This window comes from Erinaceus europaeus, chromosome 5 (assembly GCF_950295315.1).
Source record: "Erinaceus europaeus chromosome 5, mEriEur2.1, whole genome shotgun sequence".
Lineage (NCBI taxonomy): Eukaryota > Metazoa > Chordata > Mammalia > Eulipotyphla > Erinaceidae > Erinaceus > Erinaceus europaeus.
In genome coordinates this window covers 122,166,254-122,187,567 of record NC_080166.1, presented here as the reverse complement: position 1 = coordinate 122,187,567, position 21,314 = coordinate 122,166,254, and the positions used below count along the sequence as shown (strand labels likewise).

At 41.5% G+C, this 21,314-nt stretch overlaps 1 protein-coding gene across 4 annotated transcripts in view; it reads left to right on the top strand.

Annotated features, from left to right (window-relative positions):
* The window catches only part of ATP8A2 (ATPase phospholipid transporting 8A2), a 641,523-nt gene that overhangs the window by 365,161 nt on the left and 255,048 nt on the right, over window positions 1–21,314 (top strand). For all 4 annotated transcript variants that reach the window (XM_060191722.1, XM_060191724.1, XM_060191721.1 and 1 more), the window contains exon 26: window positions 13,861–14,044. In XM_060191722.1, coding sequence (XP_060047705.1) covers window positions 13,861–14,044 — 184 coding nt within the window. The remainder of the gene's footprint in view (window positions 1–13,860; window positions 14,045–21,314) is intronic.

Sequence of the window (21,314 nt, the reverse complement as noted above, 5' to 3'; positions counted from 1 at the left end):
GGATCAATAATCAGACCTTTGTTCCATGTCAGCTGAAGGGCAGGCCTGATTAAAATCATTCTATTAAGTATCTTGATTGGTATGAATTTTCAAGGCTGCACAAGCTCAGGATGCCTGGTCCTGCAGGAGCTATGAGCTGACTCTGAAATGTCAGAGCTCAAACACTTCTCAGCTTTCCTCACAGGTCTGTTTCCTATTCCCATCTTCCTAGCAGCAGGGGCCAGGCATGCTTTTGTGAAATACTAGTGAAGTTTTCAGCAGAGAACTATAAATGTGCATTCACTTCAAGGAAGGCAGACACTCCTGAGAGGGTCTTGGGTGCCTTAATAAAGCATTTCAAGGAAGCAGAGTATCGAATTAATGCTTTTTGTGCTAAAAACATTAAGGTATTTAAATGTGTTATTCTAATCCCTGTCTCAGCCTGGGAACAGAAGGATCTAATATCTTTAATTTAAATCTAAGTCTTCCTAGACTGCTCCATTCTTTGTAGCTGTGACAGGAAGAAAAAGATTCTAACCAGTTGATTTCATTATATACAATTCATAGCATACAGCCAATTACATTTTGACATAAAATGTAGTTCCCACATATTAATATAGGTGGCCTCATTTCATAGCGATGCTAGGATTTCAGAAGCTATACTCTGCTCTGAGCGCCATTTTAACTGTTCTGTCTTTGAATATGTGATAAAGTTGTCGTGGACATAAGGACAGGTGCATAAATTCTGCAGCCCCAAGCAGGGTATACTTATTTCAAAGTGAGACTTTCCTTGGTAAACCAATCTCAAGCAGACAGGGTCTTCTCCCTTTCTCTGAGAACCACTCTAAAAGCTTCAGCTGTACATGGCATTTAGGACAGGGTTGCAGGATCAGGTAATAAAGAGTATCGAGTTCCCCCAGTGTTCACAACTGTAGGATGGTGGCACTTCCATTTCTGAGGGGGACAGGAGAGCATCCTTGCAGGAGACAGACCCCATAATTTATTGACACAGGCCAATAATCAGTCTCTGTCTTTGTCTTCAAATCAGTTGTTAGGACACCTTCTTTTACATCTTTTGTTTTGAGTGACTTTTTACAATTTGGAATTAAGATCTTGGAAGCCATGTATAAGATGACTTTAGTTGACTAGGGTGTTAAGTTTAAACATTCTTTATATCTAAACTCTTGTTTTGTTTGAAAGGGATCACGATGATAGTGGGGTTATTTTCTAGTGTGCAAGAGATTAAAAGGTGGGAGAATTAGGACTATTTTGTAGTGTGTGTGTATGATGATAATCACTGACCTTTTCAATCTTGATAATATTACTACATTTTAAAATTTTGAAAATGAGTTAAATGAGCCTTTTCCATAGAAAAGAAACCATTAGTAATAAATGCTAATATATAGTTACCATGGCAAATTATATGAATATTATTTTTTAAATCTCTCATGTTCTCTTATTTCCAGTATCCCTCTCCCTCTTTGGGTAGGATGGATGGAGCACTCAACAGCTGGCTTTGAAAACTGAGTTATACTAAAGAATCTATTTTGGAGTGTGGAAACATTTAACCTTAGTAAAAATGAAGACTTATGTTGAAAATCATCCTTGTACTTAGAGGATGGCGGGGAATGTGAGACTTTCCACAATTTGAATTTAATATATGCCCAAACATATGTCTTTAATTCCTCAAATGACCAGAGAACTTTACTACTGAGATAGAAAGCAGAGGGTGGGAGTCAGGTGGTAGCGCAGCTGGTTAAGTGCACATGGCACAAAGCGCAAGGACCGGTTAGGATCCCAGTTCGAGCCCCCAGCTCCCCACCTGCAGGGGAGTCGCTTCACAGGCGGTGAAGCAGGTCTGCAGGTGTCTCTCTGTCTCTCTTCCTCTCAATATCCCCTTTCTCAGTTTCTCTCTGTCTCTATCCAATAACAAATAAAAAAAGAAAGAAAGAAAGCAGGGGGGCTGGTGGGGATGCATCTGGTTAAGTGCAATGATCCACTCAAGGACCTGCAGCTGGGAAACATCACACGTAATTGATGAAGCAGTTCTGCAGGTGTCTGTCTTCCTCTCTATTTCCTCTCCCCTCTCAGAGCAGTAGATTCATAGTATTAGCACTAAACCCCAGTGACTGGAAACAAACAAACCAAAAAAAAAACAAAAACAAAAAAAACCAAGATGTGAGCACAGTTGCTGTCTGCTCCATGACTCACCTGACACAGGTAGCTTGTCCTGTTGCACCTGGAGCAGGCATCAACAATCAGTGTAGCCAAAGGGTGATACTGATAAAATACAGGAGTGTTACCAAAATGTGTGTGATTCAACCTCACTAAATAAGGAATGCCATCAGCACCTCTGGGACAGACCAGCAACTGCTCAGCAAATCTTATAGCGTGATTGACTGTATTTTACACTGATGGCTGTGTCAATCAGGAGTCATAGTTGTTCTGTGCATATTTTTATCACCATTCATGAGATGTAGGTTCATAACTTTATTCACTCAGCCATTTACATGCTCATTCTCTTAGGCAGTTGCTAAATCATTTTTTAAAAATAATTTTTATTTATATAAAGGAAACACTGACAAAAACCATAGTGTAAGAGGGGTACAATGCCACACAATTCCCACCACCAGAACTCCATATCTCATCCCCTCCCCTGATAGCTCTCCTATTCTTTATCCCTCTGGGAGTATGGACCCAGTGTCATTGTGGGAAGGTGGAAGGTCTGACTTCTGTAATCGCTTCCCCGCTGAACATGGGCATTGACAGGTCGATCCATACTCCCAGCCTGTCTCTCTCTTTCCCTGGTGGGAAAGAAGCTCTGGGGAAATGGGGCTCCAGGACACATTAGTGGGGTTGTCTGTCCAGGAAAGTCCAGTTGGCATCCCAGTAGCATCTGGAACCTGGTGGCTGAAAAAAGAGTTAACATATAAAGCCAAACAAATTGTTGACTAATCATGAATCTAAAGGCTGGAATAGTGCAGATGAAGAGTTGGGGGGGGGGTTTCCGATTTGTAGATGGTTAGTAGGCCTATTTTAGTTATATTCCAAAGGGCCTATGACTATACTAGTGCTTTTGTTTTTGTTTTATGAGCCTGATATTTGATATGCAGGTGGACCCAAGTTATTGGACCAGGGAAGAGAGTAGCTCCCAAATATGGGAAAGGTGTATAAATGCTGTTGACTGTAAACCTCATCGATTTGATCTGATCTGGGGCCCATATTCAGCGCTATATGACCTCTGCATCCCTGTAGATCTGAGCTCACATTCTGTGGTTTAAACATTTTTATTTGGGCAGAAATATCTGAGATTGGTAAGATGTATTTTCAGAAGTTTATCTTGTACAAAAAACCAAATTCATGGTGTGGTGCTTAGATATAAAGACTTTGGCTGACTTGCATTTGCCTATATCCTAAGTCCATTTGTAAAGATTTGGTAAGCCTGTGTTTGTAAAGCCCTCAGAGTGCTTATGCAAGATGATGTGTAGCAGCTCACTATTGATATATAATAGTCAGAACACTAAGATGGAAGGAGGCAGACAGAAAAAGCCAATGCTTACATGCTAGCCTTTGCCTGGAGAGCCCTAGATGAAACCAAAGATCATCCCCAATATGCCATTCAGAACTGTAACACAAAACCTGTGTAGTAAAATTGTAAAGTTTTTAAGGATAATAGTAAAAAATAGAATCATTTTCACTGACTGCTTGGTCAGGAAGTTAGTAAATTGTGCATCTCGGACACCACGGGAAAGTTGGAGGTGTGTTTTTAACTAACTTCAATGGATGGTATATTCAGCTTTTGTAGAGGTACCCAGTTGTTTGTGTATTACTTAAATTGTTTCATAATTTCAAGTCTTCTACAATTCTGCAACAGTAACATGTTTCAATGTGTGCTATGTATATTGAAGTTATATTTGCTTAGGCATACCTATCATTTTTCTTGCTTTTCATAATTAAGATTAGAGATGCAATTAATTAGCCTTCGTTTCATAACTTAGGTAGGTGGTCGCCATTAATGAATTGTTCTCTGTAAGCTCTTGGATTAAAGTTTAGGATATGGCTTGGAAAGGAAAGGATGCTAAATGAATGAATGATATCATCCTTATCCTTGTGGAGGTTAGAGACAAGCATATTCCATGCAATGTATGCAATGTTTATTACACTGAATAAATAAATGTAGAAATAAATGTAGAAATTTGTAGAAATAAATGTGCTGGGGAGTTGGGAGGTAGCACAGCAGGTTAAGTGCCCGTGGCATGAAACACAAGGATTGACATAAGGATCTCGGTTTGAGCCCCTGGCTCCCCACCTGTAGGGGAGTCGCTTCACAGGCAGTGAAGCAGGTCTGCAGGTGTCTGACTCTCTCTCCCCCTCTCTGTCTTCCCCTCCTCTCTCCATTTCTCTCTCTCCTATTACAACAACAACATCAATAACAATAATAATAACTACAACAATAAAAAACAAGGGGAACAAAAGGGAAAATTAAAAAATATATATATATATATATATATTAAAAAAGAAAGAAATGGTGGTCCGGGAGGTGGCGCAGTAGCTAAAGCACTAGACTTTCAAGCATGAGGTCCTGAGTTCAGTCCCCGGCAGCACACGTACCAGAGTGATGTCTGGTTCTTTCTCTCTCTCCTATCATTTCTCATTAATGAATAAATTTAAAAAAATTTAAAAAAAAGAAAGAAATGTGCTGAAAAAATAATTTCAGAACTAGGTGTGGAAACTTAGGTAGTCCTTGTTGTCCCCTTTGTGTTCTGTCAATTTGTCTGATCTTATGAAGCAGAAGATAAAGTTAGGGAAAGAATAGCAACTTCAGTCCTAAATGCTTTAGAGGAAACCCCAGCTATTGTTATTGTTATTATTATTATTATTTTGCCTCCAGGGTTATCACTGGGGCTTAGTGCCAGCACTACAAATCCACTGCTCCTGGTGGTCTTTTCCCCCATTTTATTGGAAATAAAGAGAGAAACCGAAAAAGAAGGGAAAGATAGGGAAAGAAGAGAGAAAGATTCCTGCAGACCTGCATCATTGCTCATGAAACTTCCCAGCTACAGGTGGGGAGTGGGAGCTCAAACCCAGATCCTTGTGATGGTCCTTGCTTAGTACTGTGTGCACTTACCCAGGTGCTCCACCGCCAGCCTCCTGAAGCCCTAGCTTTAATATGACCCATCTTGTATTAAGTGTGGCTCACATTTTTAAGTACTGAGAGAAATTCTTCCACAAGATGCTCTCCGCAACACTTTAATCTTTAGGAGAGATGCTAGGAATAAGATAGAACCATTCTTGAGCTGATAAAATAGCTCATTTGGGTAGTGTTTTGCCATGTGTGAGATCCAAATTCAAGCCTGACCCCCAGTAAGTTCAAGAAAGTGTCCCCCTCCCTTTGGTCTAAAAAAGTCAGCTGGGATCATTGAAGCTTCAGAGATGACCCTCCGCCCACCCCTACCCCCCAAACATTGACTCCTAAAACAATCAAAACTATAAAGACTTACTCTTGAATATTTGTGTGTATGTTGTTCATGTAACAGCATAGTATACTACATCTCCCCCTCCCTTTTACAATACCTCTGTGATGAAATTTGAGATATTACACATACATAATTTCTTACTTCACTATTTTTTATAAATTATTATTTATTTACTGGACAGAAACAGAAATTGAGAGGGAGAGAGAAAGAGAGACATCTACAATTTTGTTTCACCACTTGTGAAGCTTTCCCCCTGCAGGTGGGGAATTCACTTTTTTTTTTGAGATGTAATTGACATATAACATGTTATATAGCATGACATCTACCATAATGGTTTGATATTCCCCCATATCTGGGGAAATGATCACCTCCAAATATGTATATATATAACGATGGTACCTTTTCAGATCACTTGCTTGGGAGCTTTCATATTTGCTCTACAGTATTATTGATTAAAAACACCATGCTACGCATCATATATATCGAGGAGTTTACATCTTTTATACTCCTTCACTCATTCTTCTCATCTTCACCTCCCCCTACACACTACTGCCTCTGGCAACCACCAATATGTTCTCTTGATCTAAGAGCTTAGAGTTTTGTTTATTAGTTCCACACATAAGTGAGATAATGTTTATCTTTCTCTGACTTATTTCATGTAGTGTAATGTCCTCAAGATCTATTCATGTCAACAGCAGAAAGATCTTTGCTTCTCCCTCTCCCTCTCCCCCTTCTCTTCTTCTTCCTCTTCTTCTTTTTTCTGAGCAATGCTGATTCTTATTTTCCTTGTTTATTTATCTAGTGGTGAAAACTTAGTTTGCTTCCAAATCTGGAAACAACTTCTGTGAACAGGCCTTTGGAGAACAGACCCAGTAATGCATAATCATTGATGTACAAGACAGTCACCAAGGTTTATCTGTGTTATATTTGGAATAACTTTAGATGGTTTATTTTTTATTTTTTAAAATTATCTTTATGTATTTATTAGTTAGAGATAGTCAGAAATGGAGAGGGGAGAGAGAGATAGACACCACTCATGAAGCTTTCCCCCTGCAGGTGGGGGCTGGGGGCTCGAACCAGGGTGCTTGGGCACTGTAACATGTGTGCTCAACCAGGTGCGCCACCACCCGGCCCCTATTTTTAAATTTTAGAAGAACATATCCTAAAAGATAAAGATAGTTTTGAATACTATTTATTTATTTATTTTATTTTTTGAGAGCGATGCAGAGAGAGAGAGAGAAACACTAGAGCACTAGTGTTTAGGAGCCTCAGGCATAAGAGTCTGTTTGCATAACCATTTTGTTGTCTCCCCGCCCTGAATACTATTTTTGTAAGTCTCAAAAGGTGAACTTTAAATTTTTATTGTTATTATTACTAGTATTATTTATTGCCACCAGAGTCACCCACTGAGGCTCTGTGTCTGCAAGATGTATCAACTGCTCCTGGCAGTCCTTTTCTTTCATTCCTTTCCTTTCTCTCTCTCTCCTCCTTCCCTTCCTTCCTTTCTCCTGTCCTCCCTTCCTTCCTTATTTCCTTACTCCTCTTCTTCCTTGTCTTTACCTTCTTTCCTTTTTTTATAGAAACAGAGAAATTGAGAGGGAAGGGAAATGATCAGGAAGAGATACAGAGACACACCTGTAGCACTGCTTCATTGCTCATGAAGTTTCCCTGGAGGTTGAAGCCAGGGGCTTGAGTGCAGGTCCTTGCACATGGCAAAGTATGCACTCTATCAGGTGGAGCACCACACAGCCCTAACAAACATTTCAATATTCTATTTTGGTATCTCTCTCCTCCTGGAAAGAGGGTAAAGTGCCTCTCCAGTTGAGAGATGATCTTTGATTTTATATTCTTATTCATAGAAGTATCCCTAGCACCTAGCTTGGCTCAGATCTGGGGCCCATATTCAGCTCCTAGGCTCCTAAATAAATTTAAGGTTTTAAAAGAACTCGTTTGTGCTTTGTGGTAACTTGGGCATGCTAAAATACTATGTGTACTAAAGTGTAATGGTGTCTGCTCAGTTGTATAGAAATTAGCTGTTTGACATCTGTTTTTAACTCCTTAGCATGTGCTAGATTTGTGTTTTCTCAAGGCATTACAGCTGAGGGCATAATAAATCCTTGATGAGAATTTCATGCTTCAAAAACACTGGGGTCTGACTTGGTATATAAACCCCAGTCAAGTTTTCTCTCTATTTTTGCTTTTGGGGAAAAAGCAGCCAGCTTTCATAGATTTTACACAAAGTCGTCATAATTATGCCTGACTCCACTGACACCTACGTGAGCTCTGAATCCCAGAGCGGCAAATGCAGAGTGTATTTGACTTGCTACTTGTCTCCTGTTGGTTGACACACTGCTAAGCCATTTAGCAGAAAAGCAACAACTTTAACTTCAAAGAAAACTTTGGACTTGTTTAGTGACTTTTCTGTTCCACCACAACTCTTCCAACCTGCCACAGCCCAGTGTGCTGGCAATTGAATTTTGTGCATTGCAAACTCTCTTACTCTTCACGCCACTTCACATGAACTGGTAAAGAGGCAGCTTGCTTGATTACCTGAGTGACACATAGACACTCAAAGACTTGTAGTTTTATGCCAGCCCAGTGCTACTTACTGTTCTGTGCTCTCCTATGAGACATTTTAAAATATATATTACTTATTTATTTATTATTGGATAGAGACATAGAAGTTAATAGGGGAGGGGAAAGCAGAGAGGGAGAGAGACAGAGAGACACCTGCAGCACTGCTTTACCACCTGTGAAGCTTTCCCCCTGCAGGTGGAGACTGAAGCTTGAGCCTGCATCCTTGTACACTGTAATGTGTGCACTTAATCAGGTGCCAGGTGCGACACCACCTGGCCCCTCTCCTATGATATCTTTACAGATGCAGAAGATTAATTGGACATTAAGTAGTGACATCACCATGTAAAACTCCACTTTGTGGGGCAGTGATTGTACTTGTGGAGTGGTTAATGCAACCATGGCAAAACATGATTCACCCAATTATCGAGTCTCTTGAGTCATGGCTCTTTAGTATTTCAGTTATTCCTTTGCATATTTGTAGACAAAAAGGAAAATCAAACTGTCTTTGACTAAGTAGTAGATAAGATCAAACAGTCTAAGGAGAATTTCTTAGCTGACATTTAAAACAATAGTGCTCACAGCTGTGATCACTTACCAATGATACAGTAAGTGCATACACTGAACTCACAAATTCTCAAACCTTAGAGTAAGAGTAGATGCTATCTGCATAATTTCCTATTCTGTGTTGTTTGTTTCACAGGGCATATCCTTTTTATCAGAAAAATCTAGCTTCACCATGCTACATTATGAAAAATAATGCATTGTGATCTCATATTGACACTGTACACTCATTTGTGTTGTGTGTGTGTATTTGAGATGGTAGCTTGGTGTAGTTTTTTAAGTCTTTTTTTATTGGATAAATAATAATTGACAAGACTGTAGGGTAAGAGAGGTACAATTCCACACAGTTCCCACCACCAGGGTTCCGTGTCCCATCCCCTCCATTGGAAGTTTCCCTATTCTTTAGCCCTATTCTTTGATTATGGACCAGAGATCTCTGTGGGGTGCAGAAGGTAGAAAAGGTCTGGCTTCTGTAATTGCTTCCCCGCTGAACATGGGCACTGTCAGGTTGATCCATACTCCCAGCCTGTTTCTGTCTTTCCCTAGTGGTGTAGGACTCTGGAGAGGTAAGGTTCCAGGACACATTGGTAAGGTTGTCTGCCCAGGGAAGTCAGGTTGGTGTCATGGTAGCATCTGCAAATTGGTGGCTGAAAAGCATTAAAATATAAAGCAGAACAAACTGTTTAATAATCAGCAACCTAAAGGTAAGAATAGAGCAGCTGAGATGTGGGGTCTCCAATTTAGAAAAATCTAGGACATCTATTTTAGGTATATTCCAAGGGGCCCATGACTTTACTAATTTTTTTAAATTTACTGATAAAATAAAAAATATCGACAAGACCATAGGATAAGAAGGGTACAGTGTCACACAATTCCCACAATCAAGAGTTTGGTCTCCCATCCCCTCCCTTGAAAGCTTTCCTATTCTTTATCTCTCTGGGAACATGGACCCAGGGTCATTATGGGGTGCAGAAGCTAGAAGGTCTTACTTCTGTAATTGTTTCTCTTCTGGACATGGCCGTTGGCAGGTCTATCCACACTCCCAGCCTGTTTCTATATTTCCCTAGTGGGGCAGAGTTCTGCATAGGTGGGGTTTCAGCGTACATTGGTAAGGTTGTCTGCCTGGGCCTGAGCCTATCAGCTAACATGCAGGTGAGCTAAAGGTATTGTCTGGGGAGATGGTGCCAGAATTGGAAATAGGACTAGAAAGCTGGATCAGGACAGAGAGTAGACCCCAAATGTGGGAAAAGTATATAAATACCATTAACTGTAGACCCCATATATCTGATCTGGGGCCCGTATCTATTTATATTCAGCACAGGAGCCTGTGTGACCTCTGCATCTTTCTTGGTTGAGCTCGAATTCCATGGTCATAGCTAGGAATATTCTAGGCTGCACTCATTTAAAAAAATATATTTATTTATTTATTTATTTTTCCTTTTATTGCCCTTGTTTTTTATTGTTGTTGTAGTTATTATTGTTGTTAGTGATGATGTCATCACTGCTGGGACAGAGAAATATGGAGAGAGGAGGGGAAGATTGAGAGGGGGAGAGAAAGATAGACACCTGCAGACCTGCTTCACTGCCTGTGAAGCGACTCCCCTACAGGTGGGGAGCTGGGGGCTCGAACTGGGATCCTTGAGCTGGTCCTTGTGCTTTGCGTGCGCTTAACCCGCTGCGCTACTGCCCGGCTCCTTCTAGGCTCCACTCAATTCAGGACCCATCTTACATGAGTGGCAGAGTTTGTTGACCCAACCTCCTTTTGGGAAATGGGACAGTCCCTGCCATTGTTGACCCACATTGAGGCCCACAGGAGGGTCTACAATGCTGTTCCTGGTAGAAATTTGTACCACTCAGGGAGACATTTTTTCCTTGAAGTTTTGAAAATTTATATCAATAAAAAAGTGAGTTTTTAAAGAATCTATAAATACGTTTTTGTTTTTTTATTATTTAAAAAATTTTATTTTTAAAAAGGAAACATTGACAAAACCATAGGATAAGAGGGGTACAGGTTTGCACTATTCCCACCACCAGACCTCTGTATACCATCAGTACTTTTATTTTTAAAGATGTACTTTTTGGAGGGCCAGGTGGTGGCACACCTGGTTGAGCTCACAAGTTTTAATGCTCATGTGTGGGTCACTCCAATGTGACTTAGGGCCCTTGTCTATTCACTTATAGCACAGGAGCCTGTGTGACCTCTGAGTCCCTTTCTGTCTAAACTTGCAGTCTACTGATCACAGCTAGGAATATTCTAGGCTGAACTCATCTGAGGACCAGTCTTGGCTGAGTGGGCTGATCCAGCCTCCCTTTGGAGAGGGGAGCAGTTCCTACCATTGTTGCTCTGCGGGCAAAGTAAGTTTTGCCTGAGCCCGATAACTAGCATGCAGATGGACTAAAATTATTTTAGGGAGATGGTGTCAGAATTGAGAATAGGACTAGAAAGCTGGATCAGGACGGAGAGTAGCTTCCAAATATGAGGAAAGCATATAAATACCATTAACTGTAAACCTGATCGATCTGGCCCAGGGCCCATGTCTATTCATATTTAGCCCAGGAGCCTGTGTAACCTTTGTGTCCCTTTCACTCTGAGCTCACAGTCCATGGTCACAGCTAGGAACATTCTAGGCGGCACTCATTTTAGGGCCAGTCTTCCTCCAGTGGCAGAGTAGGCTGACACAGCCTCCCTTTGGGGCAATGTCAGTCCCTTTCATTGCTGTTCTACATAGAGGGCGAGGCCCTACAGGGGCCACAAGAAGGCCCACAAGAAGGCTTATGCTGATGTTCCTGATGGAAGTGAGTAGTGAAGTTAGAGAGGGATCTATTAGAGGGCTAGGCCCAAGGGAATCCCAGGATTCCCTGGATAGGGCCCCAGATGATGGGATGGCCTGGTAGTGACCAAAAAAAAGCCGTCATTAAAGTGTGCCAGTCTCTCACCCTTATCCAGCTTTTGTAGTTCTCACATATTTTTATCTAAAAAGGTTAAACTTAAAGCAGTGATAGAGGGAAGTGAAGTAGGGGGTAGGAAAGGAGGGTATCTAGGCTTAAGTAGTGAATATTTAAGTACTTTATGGTGTCTTTGTTAGGTCTTTCTACTTGTTTGCTGTACTTATTGAGAAAATCTATTCACTGCAGACTATTGAGCACTCTCACCCTGAGGTATATATTTCCTCCAACATTATGGATACATGTGCAAATGTACCCTGTCTCTTAGGCCCTGGATTATATACAGGTTCTGTAACTTTAAAACAATGAATTTTAATGGTTGTGTCTGTCCTAGAAGGCAATGAATTCACACCATTGAAAAATCTCTGTGGAAATGATTTAAAACACTTTTTAAATCCTAAGATTCCATTTTTCTAACTTGCTGATTTTCAGTGTAACTAAGAACCTTCCAGAATACCCATGCATTAAGTTGAGTTTGCTATCTCATTGAACACATTTCTTTTTTTTTTTTCCTCCAGGGTTCTTGCTGGGCTGGGTGCCTGCACCATGAATCCACTGCTCCTGGAGGCCATTTTTTCCCCCTTTTGTTGCCCTTGTTGTTGTAGCCTCCTTGTGGTTATTATTATTACCATTGTTGATGTTGTTCGTTGTTGGATAGGACAGAGAGAAATGGAGAGAGGAGAGGAAGACAGAAAGGGGGAGAGAAAGATAGACACCTGCAGACCTGCTTCACCGCCTGTGAAGTGACTCCCCTGCAGGTGGGGAGCCGGGGGCTCGAACCGGGATCCTTACACCGGTCCTTGCACTTTGCGCCACCTGTGCTTAACCCACTGCACCACTGCCCGACCCCCTGAACACATTTCTTAACAGAGCTGGTAAAAATAAATATAATTTAAATTTATATTTTTCAGTTGAAAAATATGTGTGAGGGTCAGGAAGATAGCCATGATGGTTATGCAAAAAGACTTTCATGCCTGAGTCTATAAATTCCCAGGTTCAATCCTTAGTGGCACCATAAGCCAGAGCTGAGAAGTGCTTTTGCTAAAAAAAAAGAAAAGAAAAGATGTGTGGGTTAGGATGGAGCTCATCTGAGAGGTCATGTCTCCAAGTGTCTGTTCTAGCTTCCAAAACAGTTCCCATATGGGTTTGGTCACTTCTAGGAAACCTAGAAAGACCTTTATCATGTGTGTACATACACAAACATTTTAGTTATTCAAGACCTGATCTGGAAATTTCCCAAATCAAGCATCAGTTCAACAATTCAGAATTGAAAGTTAATTAATCCTAGGGTACTAGTAGTAGTATCACGTTCTGTTGTCTGGCCTCATGCTCTGAACAAATAGTTTACTATAAGTTACATTGCTTTGCTTTCAACTCCATCAATTTCTTTGTGATAAGCCAGGTTCTCACAGATGCATGATTTTATCACTCCCTCAACTGCTTTTTCAGATGGGAGGGTGGTGGGTGGAAAGGAAGAGATAGACAGACAGACAGATAGACAGACAGGCAGCAGGCAGGCAGGCAGGCAGGCAGGAAGTCACAGCACCAGGTGCTCTGCTTGGTAGACTATTCCTCTGGCCCCAAACACATCAATTTTTGTTGGGTCTTCCTTCCAGACAACTTGAGAGCTTATGAAAACATATTTATCCTCTTTGATTTCTGTGGAAATAAGCTCACTTATGCCTAAGCTGCCTTTTCTTCTCCTCCAGGGCTGTACTGTACAGTTCGTCTTAAGTGGAACTTCTACCCCTGGACAACCCTTAAGTTCCCCTGCCTTGGCTTCCCTTCAGACACTGTCTCTGCCTTTGGGGTGGAGATGGAGAAAGCTTTCTTTTTTCATTCTATTCCTCTTTATGCACTTTTCAAGCCCTACCAATGAAAGCAGATTTGACAATTCCTTTACCAGACCTAAGATTATATATAGCATATATCAAAGCAAAAATGGGTAACAAGATAGTGTTCTTATTTGTGGGAGGGGTTATTTCCTATAAACAACCTCTAACTAACAGCATTTATCACTCAGGAGGGCACAGTGTCCCTGTGAAGCTTGCATGTGAAGCCCCCACTGACCAGAGTGATTATAAATGGACTGTGTTTCAAGTTACTTTTGAGTTGTGTATTTCTTCTATGTAGTTGGCAAATACTTGAAAGTCACATACTACTGTTTTCTCAAATTTTTTTTTTTTGCACGAGTCTAAAATGTATGTATTGAATTTGGAAATTGTCCAAAAACTACCCTTTCAGTGCAACTAAATGTAAATTACAGCTGTTTCCTCCAGAGAGATGTTTATAGCCCTAATTATTCTTTCTTCTCTTACAGAGTGTCTCCTCTGCAGAAGTCTGAAATTGTGGACGTGGTTAAGAAGCGAGTCAAGGCCATCACCCTTGCCATCGGGGATGGTGCGAATGATGTGGGCATGATCCAGACGGCCCATGTGGGTGTGGGAATCAGTGGGAACGAAGGCATGCAGGCCACCAACAACTCTGATTATGCCATTGCACAGGTGAGTAGTGGGGTTGACCACCTACACAAGGAGGTCTTTCAGTTTGGCCCTAAGAATTCTGCCACCATTTTGAAGTTGCATCACGGTATATGGATTTCTCTATAGTCTTGAGTTTTAATGGTTTGCTGGGCCTATTCTGTTGTTTGAGTTTCTTTCTCTAGCCACAGGCTAGCCAAATTTTCTTTCAGATAAGGTTTCATTCCTGACTGATCAGTCCTTGGCCCTACTAATAACATTTTACCCTCAACTGCTACATTTTATGTGCATATTTTTGTTATGCTGTCTTGTGCCAATGAATGTCTCTGTTTATAACAGTGATTCTTCGCCACTTGCCTCCTGGCATCTTACCTCCTCCAGGAGGTGCTAGAATAGTTTCTCATCAAGAAGTAAGATAAAGGAAAGCAGTCATTTATAGCTGCTGTCCTCTCAGTACCTGTGATCATGTCTCAAATGCTGTGAATTGTTGCTAAAAACCATGAACCAAGTTTGTGCCCCAGTTATTCCAGAGTCAATAGTAAATGATCTCTTGTGGTTAGGTCCAGTTCATCCATTTCTCTCTGGATGGAACCTACATGCAAAGGTTTCAAATGTGCTTTGTAGTCACTATATACATGTTCGGAGGATGATAGCAATGCCCTTTCCTTAGAGATAGCCCTATGCACAAGGACCCGGGTTCAAGCCCCTATCTCCACCTTAGAGACAGCCCCACAAAAGGGGTAAAAATAGACAGCCTTCTGACCCTTATGCATATTCTAGATTATTTGACTTGCTTGGTCACCAAAAAAGTAGAGATATTACAATGAACACCATTCATTTTCTCCTGTCTCCAGATTGTAGTAGGCTGTAATTGAAAGCCCGCTCCCCCACTGGTTAGCTAGAGTTCCCTTGTATTCTCCAGGGTTTTATCTTTGGAAGAATGTGTTAACCTTAATCACATAAACACAACTCATCATGGCTTTTACTCCCTTCAATCTAAAGTCAGGGTGCTTCATATAAAATATGAAAGAGCTCCTAACACCCCAGGGCTGATTTGTCTTCCTCCATCTCCCAGAAGGAGGGTTGTGCACTGGATCACCTCTTGTGTTCCCTCCCAGCATGTGCTTCTGCAAGCACAGAGAGGAATCACAAAATCCTCAAGGTTCTGCAAAGTGCAAGACATGAATCTTATTCCTTTATTAATTGAAAAAAAAATCCTTAAGATAAATGCTAAAGAAGATAGAAGAAAGAATGTGGACATTACAGGTGAGAAATTTGGGCCTCTCTCATATTATTAATTGACTTGCCTGGGGTTTGAGTATCCAACGTCTGAGAACCCCAGTCATGTGACTTCAAGGAATGGTCCCACACACCTGCTGCTTTGCTTTCTGGAGTCAACTACTTCAAGACCCAGGGGACCCACACTTCCTGCAGTCTGTCAGCAACTGTAGATGTTATACACCCCAGCATTATTAAATACTTGAGTTATAGCATCATATGGCTGGAAGGGCTCTTTAGAGGTTTCCTAGGAGTTCCAGGAAAATATTTGTCTGTCTTTTTCTTTAAACTGTCTGGGGAAGAGTGATTCTATGACTTGGTTTATTGAAACGGGGTACTTTTAGAATGTGGAATTTGGAACAATTGCTCTCTTTAAATTAAAAACATCAAGGAATAATGGAGAGAGGAGGGGACTTTATAATAATTCTGTTTAGGGCTGTTTGTACCTCTCCAGTATAGTATTCACTTTGACCAAAGGAACTGAAGAATGTCTCATGTGTCTGTGTCTTTTTTTCTCCTGTCCATGATGAGGCAGAGAGTTTTGTCAGGGAAAGTGTTTCTCCCACCTTGCCCACTCTCTACCCTACAATATGATTCCTCTGCCTTAAGAACTTAAGTGGGAAGGGCCACAATATGATGAATTCTTTTGTCCCTTTTGGTTGCAGTTAATAGTTTGTGCTTTATCTGTTACACTGTACACAAATAGATTTGTTACTGGGTTTTTTAAAAGGTGTCCTTTATATACCAGTTATTAACAGAAAAAAATTGGTCCAAAGCCTTGTCCTTGGGAAAAATGATGAAGTAGCCAAAGCTGTCATACTATTGCTTTTTGCCTGCCTGTGCTTTTATCCCCAGGAGCAGCCCCAGGGCTGACCCCAGCACTGATTTGCTGCCTTGCCCATGGGAACCTGTATGATATTGTGCCTTTAGCTCCCAGCTACTTGTTCTCCCAAGGATAGAGTAACACCACATTCCCACCCAATGCATTTTAATAAGCTTGTGAAAGCAACATTTTGACTGAGGATGCATTTTTTACCTCTGAAAATCAGTCATAGAATTAAAGTTGAGACTTCCTGGATGATTCTTGCAGATGTCCTCTGTGTCCATTGAAGGCTAACATCAGGGGATCCAGGTCAAATGTAGACTTCCATTTTATTTGTTAGTTATTTTACAATTCCCTGTTCTCCTCTGGGACCCTCGGTGAGCCTTTGTGGAAAGTTTTCTTTTTTCTACCTGCACCCAGTCCTGCCATCTCAGAGTTGTCTTCTGTAATGTATTGAATACATCAATGAGCAACTTGCCTTCCCCTGATCTGGAACAGCTCAGTGAAATATGATGTCAGAGTGACTAGTTCTTCCACTTTGGTGCTAGTGGAAGTTAGTCTCACTTTTTCCTGGAAAAAAAAAAGCTTTTCTAAATAATATTGTCTTTCCAGAGTTTTTTAAAATTTTAAAAATTTTATTATCTTTATTATATAGAGACAGTCAGAAATCAAGAAAGGGGAGAGAGGGAGAAACACAGAGAGACATCTGTAGCACTGCTTCACCACTCTCAAAGCTTTTCCCCTGCAGGTCGGGACTAGAGGCTTGAACCCAGGTCCTTGAGCTTTATAACATGTGCACTCAACCAGGTGTGCCACCACCTGGCCCCCACAGAGTTGTGTGTTTATTTTTTTTTTTTTGGTTTTTTTGTTTTTTTAGTAAATTTGATTTCAAAAGTGATCTAAAATTAGTAGGAAGTTTGCAACAGCAAGTAAATTTCTAATATTTCCTGATACTCTCAACATAGCCTTGTTTTCTCTCTAAGAAGAACAGAGTTTGAATGTGTGCATCACTCTGTGACTTAGAGCAGGGAATTAATCCTTTACTTCAAGGCAACAGGGGGACTCAACCCAGTGTGATGTTTGTTGACTGTGTGGGAGCCATGAGTTTAAGCAGTATTGCCGCTATTAGGGCATTTGTGCCAGAGCATAGCACTGTCTATAAAACAAACAAAACCCCACTTCGTTTATATTAGCTCAGCATCCATACTTTTTGGAAACTTCACCTAATAGGAGACAGAAAAAAAAGGAGAGGAGGCTAAGGAGAAGCACTTCTTCAAAGAAAACTCATGTACTTGAATCATGCTTAGTGGAATACTGACGTGTAGAAAATTTCAGCTGCAAGTGTCATTCATTCCATTACCCTCAAGTTAATACCAGCTAATTGGTTTTGTTTTTCTTGACTGCTTAGCACTCTGCCAAGAGGCTCTCTATACTATCAGTAGTTAGAAAGAAACAAGAGAGAAGGGAATTGGTGAAGAATGTGAGGGGAGAAGCCTGGGGACATAGCATAGTGGTTATGCAAAAGATTCTCATATTTGAAGTTTGAGACCTAGTTTCAATCTCCAGTATCATAATAAACCAGAGATGAGCAGTGCTCTGACAAAAAAGGAAAGGGAGGGGAGAGGAGAGAGGGAGAAACATACAAGTGCATGTTTTTTGTGTCTGAGTATCTCTGTGTGTGCCTGTGCATCTATGTGTTTGTGAATGTGTTGTGTAGTTTTAAAACTATTTATTTATTCCGGGGGGGGGTGGATTATGAGACCAGAGCACTGCTCTGATATAAGATGGTGCTGAGGAACAGGTCTGAGACCTCAGGCATGCAAGTCCTATGCTCTAGCATACTGAGCTCTCTCAACTCTGTGTAATTGTTTATAACCTGCAGGTTGACAGTGGAAATAGGCCCTGTATTGTCTGTTCCTTTCTTTTTTAAAATTTTTTTTTATTTATTAAAAGGAAACATTGACAAAACCATAGAATTGGAGGGGTATAAGTTCGCACAATTCCCACCACCAGATCTCCGTATCCCCTCTGCTCCCCTGATAGCTTTCTTTAACCCTCTGGGAGTATGGACCCAAGGTCCATACTGTGGGATGCAGAAGATGGAAGGTCTGGCTTCTATAATTACTTCCCCGCTGAACATGGGCATTGATTGGTCAATCCATACTCCCAGTCTGTCTCTCTCTTTCCCTAGTGGGGAAGGACTCTGGGGAAGCAGAGCTCCAAGGGACATATTGGTGGGGTTGTCTGTCCGGGGAAGTCTGGTTGGCATCATGCTAGCATCTGAAACCTGGTGGCTAAAAAGAGAGTTAACATACAAAGCCAAACAAATTGTTGAACAATCAATCATGGACCTAAAGGCTGGAATATTGCAGATGAAGAGTTGGGGGGGGGGTCCTCCATTTTGTGGATAGCTCGTAGGCATATTTTAGTTATATTTCAAAGGACCTATAGCTATACTAGAGTTTTTTTGTTTGTTTTCTGCCTGAAATCTGATATGCAGGTGGATCCAAGTTATTATCTGAGGAGATGATGTCATGGCTGGGAGAAGGACCAGAAAGCTGGATCAGTGAAGAGACTAGCTACCCAATATGGGAGAGGGGTATAAATATTGTTGACTATAAACCCCATCGATTTAATGTGATCTGGGACACATAACTAATTAGCTTAGGAGCCTGTGTGACCTCTGCATCCCTGTAGATCTGAGCTCACATTCTGTGGTCATGAGTAGGAACATTCCAAGCTGCCCCAGTATCAACCCATCATCCTCAGGTGTAGCGTAGAGTATGTTGTCCATCCTCCCTTCGGAGAATGGAATATTCTCTACCATTGTTGATCCAAGTTGAAGGCAAGGTCCTATGGCGGCTCCTTTCTTTATGATACTGGGAGTTGAGTGACCTGTTCTCTTCTTCCATTGTAACCATAAATTCTGCTGAGGGGTAAGAATGTCCAATTCCCACTGTACTTTTCTTCTAGTTCAGATGGTCACTTTCTTTCTTCCTTCCTCCTTTCCTTCCTTCCTTCCTCTCTTCCTTTCTTCCTTCCTTTCGTTCTTTCTTTATTTGTTTCTTTATTTTATTTATAAAAAGGAGACATTAGGGACTACATAGGACCTTGCCCTCAACTTGGATCAACAATGGTAGAGAATGTTCCATCCTCCCAAGGAAGGATGGACAACATACTCTATGCTACACCTGAGGAAGATGGGTCTTAATATTGGGGCAGCTTGGAACATTCTTACTGATGAGCACAGAATGTGAGCTCAGATCTACAGAGATGCAGAGGTCACATAGGCTCCTAAGCTGAATATGGGTCCCAGATCACATCAGATAGGTGGGGCTTACAGTCAACAATATCTATACACCTTTCCCATATTAGGGAGCTACTCTCTCCCCTGATCCAGCTTTCTGGTCCTTTCCCCAGCCATGACTTCATCTCCCCAGACAGTAACTTGGATTCACCTACATAGCAGGCTTCAGGCTCAGGGAAAAAAAAAAACTAGTATAACCACAGGCCCTTTGAAATATAACTAAAATATGCCTACTAGCTATCTACAAAATGGAGAACTCACCCCCCCAACTCTTCATCTGCACTACTTCAGCTTATAGGTTCATGATTAGTCAACATCTTATTTGGCTTTATATGTTAACTCTCTTTTCAGCCACCAGGTTCCAGATGCTACCATGATGCCAACCAGACTTCCCTGGACAGAGTCCCACCAATGTGTCCTGGAGCTACAATTCCCAGAACCCCACCCCACTAAGGAAAGAGAGAGACAGGCTGGGAGTATGGATCGACCTGTAATGCCCATGTTCAGCAGGGAAGCAATTACAAAACCCAGACCTTCCACCTTCTGTATCCCACAATGACCTTGGGTCCATACTCCCAGAGGGTTAAAGAATAGGAAAGCTATCAGGGGAGGGAACGGGATTCAGGGTTCTGGTGGTGGGAATTGTGTGGAATTATACCCCTGTTATCCTATGGTTTTGTCAGTGTTTCCTTTTTATAAATAAATTAAAATTTAAAAAAGAAAATTAAAAAAAAAAGGAAATATTGACAAAACCATAGGATAAGAGGAGTACAACACAATTCCCACCACCAGATCTTGGTATCCCATCCCCTACCCTGATAGTTTATCTATTCTTTAACCCTCTGGGAGTATGGACCCAAGGTCATTGTGGGATGCAGAAGGTGGAAGGTCTGCTTTCTATAATTGCTTGCCCGCTGAACATGGACGTTGATTTGTCGATCCATACACCCAGCCTGCCTCTCTCTTTCCCTAGTAGGGTGGGGCTCTGGGGAAGCAGAGCTCCAGGACACATTGGAGGAGTTGTCTGTCCAGGGAAGTCTGGTTGGCATCATGCTAGCATGTGGAACCTGGTGGCTGAAAAGAGAGTTAACATACAAAGCCAAACAAGTTGTTGACTAATCATGAACCTAATGGCTGGAATAGTGCAGATGAAGAATTGGGGGGGGGGGGGGTCCTCCATTTTGTAGATAGCTAAAAAGCATATTTTAGTTATATTCCAAAGGGCCTGTGGCTGTACTAGTTTTTTTGTTTGTTTGTTTGTTTTACCCTGAGCCTGAAATCTGATATGCAGGTGGATCCAAGTTATTGTCTGGGGAGATGATATCATGGCTGGAAAAAGGACCAGAAAGCTGGATCAGGAAGAGAGTAGCACCCTAATATGGGAAAAGGGTATAAATATTGTTGACTGTAAACCCCATTGATTTGATTTGGTCTGGGGCCCATATTCAGCTTAGTAGCATATGTGACCTCTGCATCTCTGTAGATCTGAGCTCACATTCTGTGGTCATCAGTAGGAACATTCCAAGTTGCCCCAATATCAACCCATCATCCTCAGGTATAGCAGAGGATGGAACATTCTCTTCCATTGTTGATCCACATTGAGGGCAAGGTCCTGTGGGAGCCCACAAAGGGAGTCTGTTTTGTTGTTCCTGATAGAAATGGCCAGTAACAATGGAGAGAGAGATTTATTTGAGGTCTAGGCCCATCATGTCTGTTTGGGAATCTCAGGACTCCCGAATAGGGCCCCAGCTGATGGGGTGGCCTGATAGTGACTAAAGAGTCATCATTAAAGTATGCCAGTCTCTTGCCCTTATTCAGTTTTTGCAGTCCTTGCTTTGATGAGGTTAGCTTTGGAGTGAGTGAGAGAACTGTACTAGGAAGTAGGT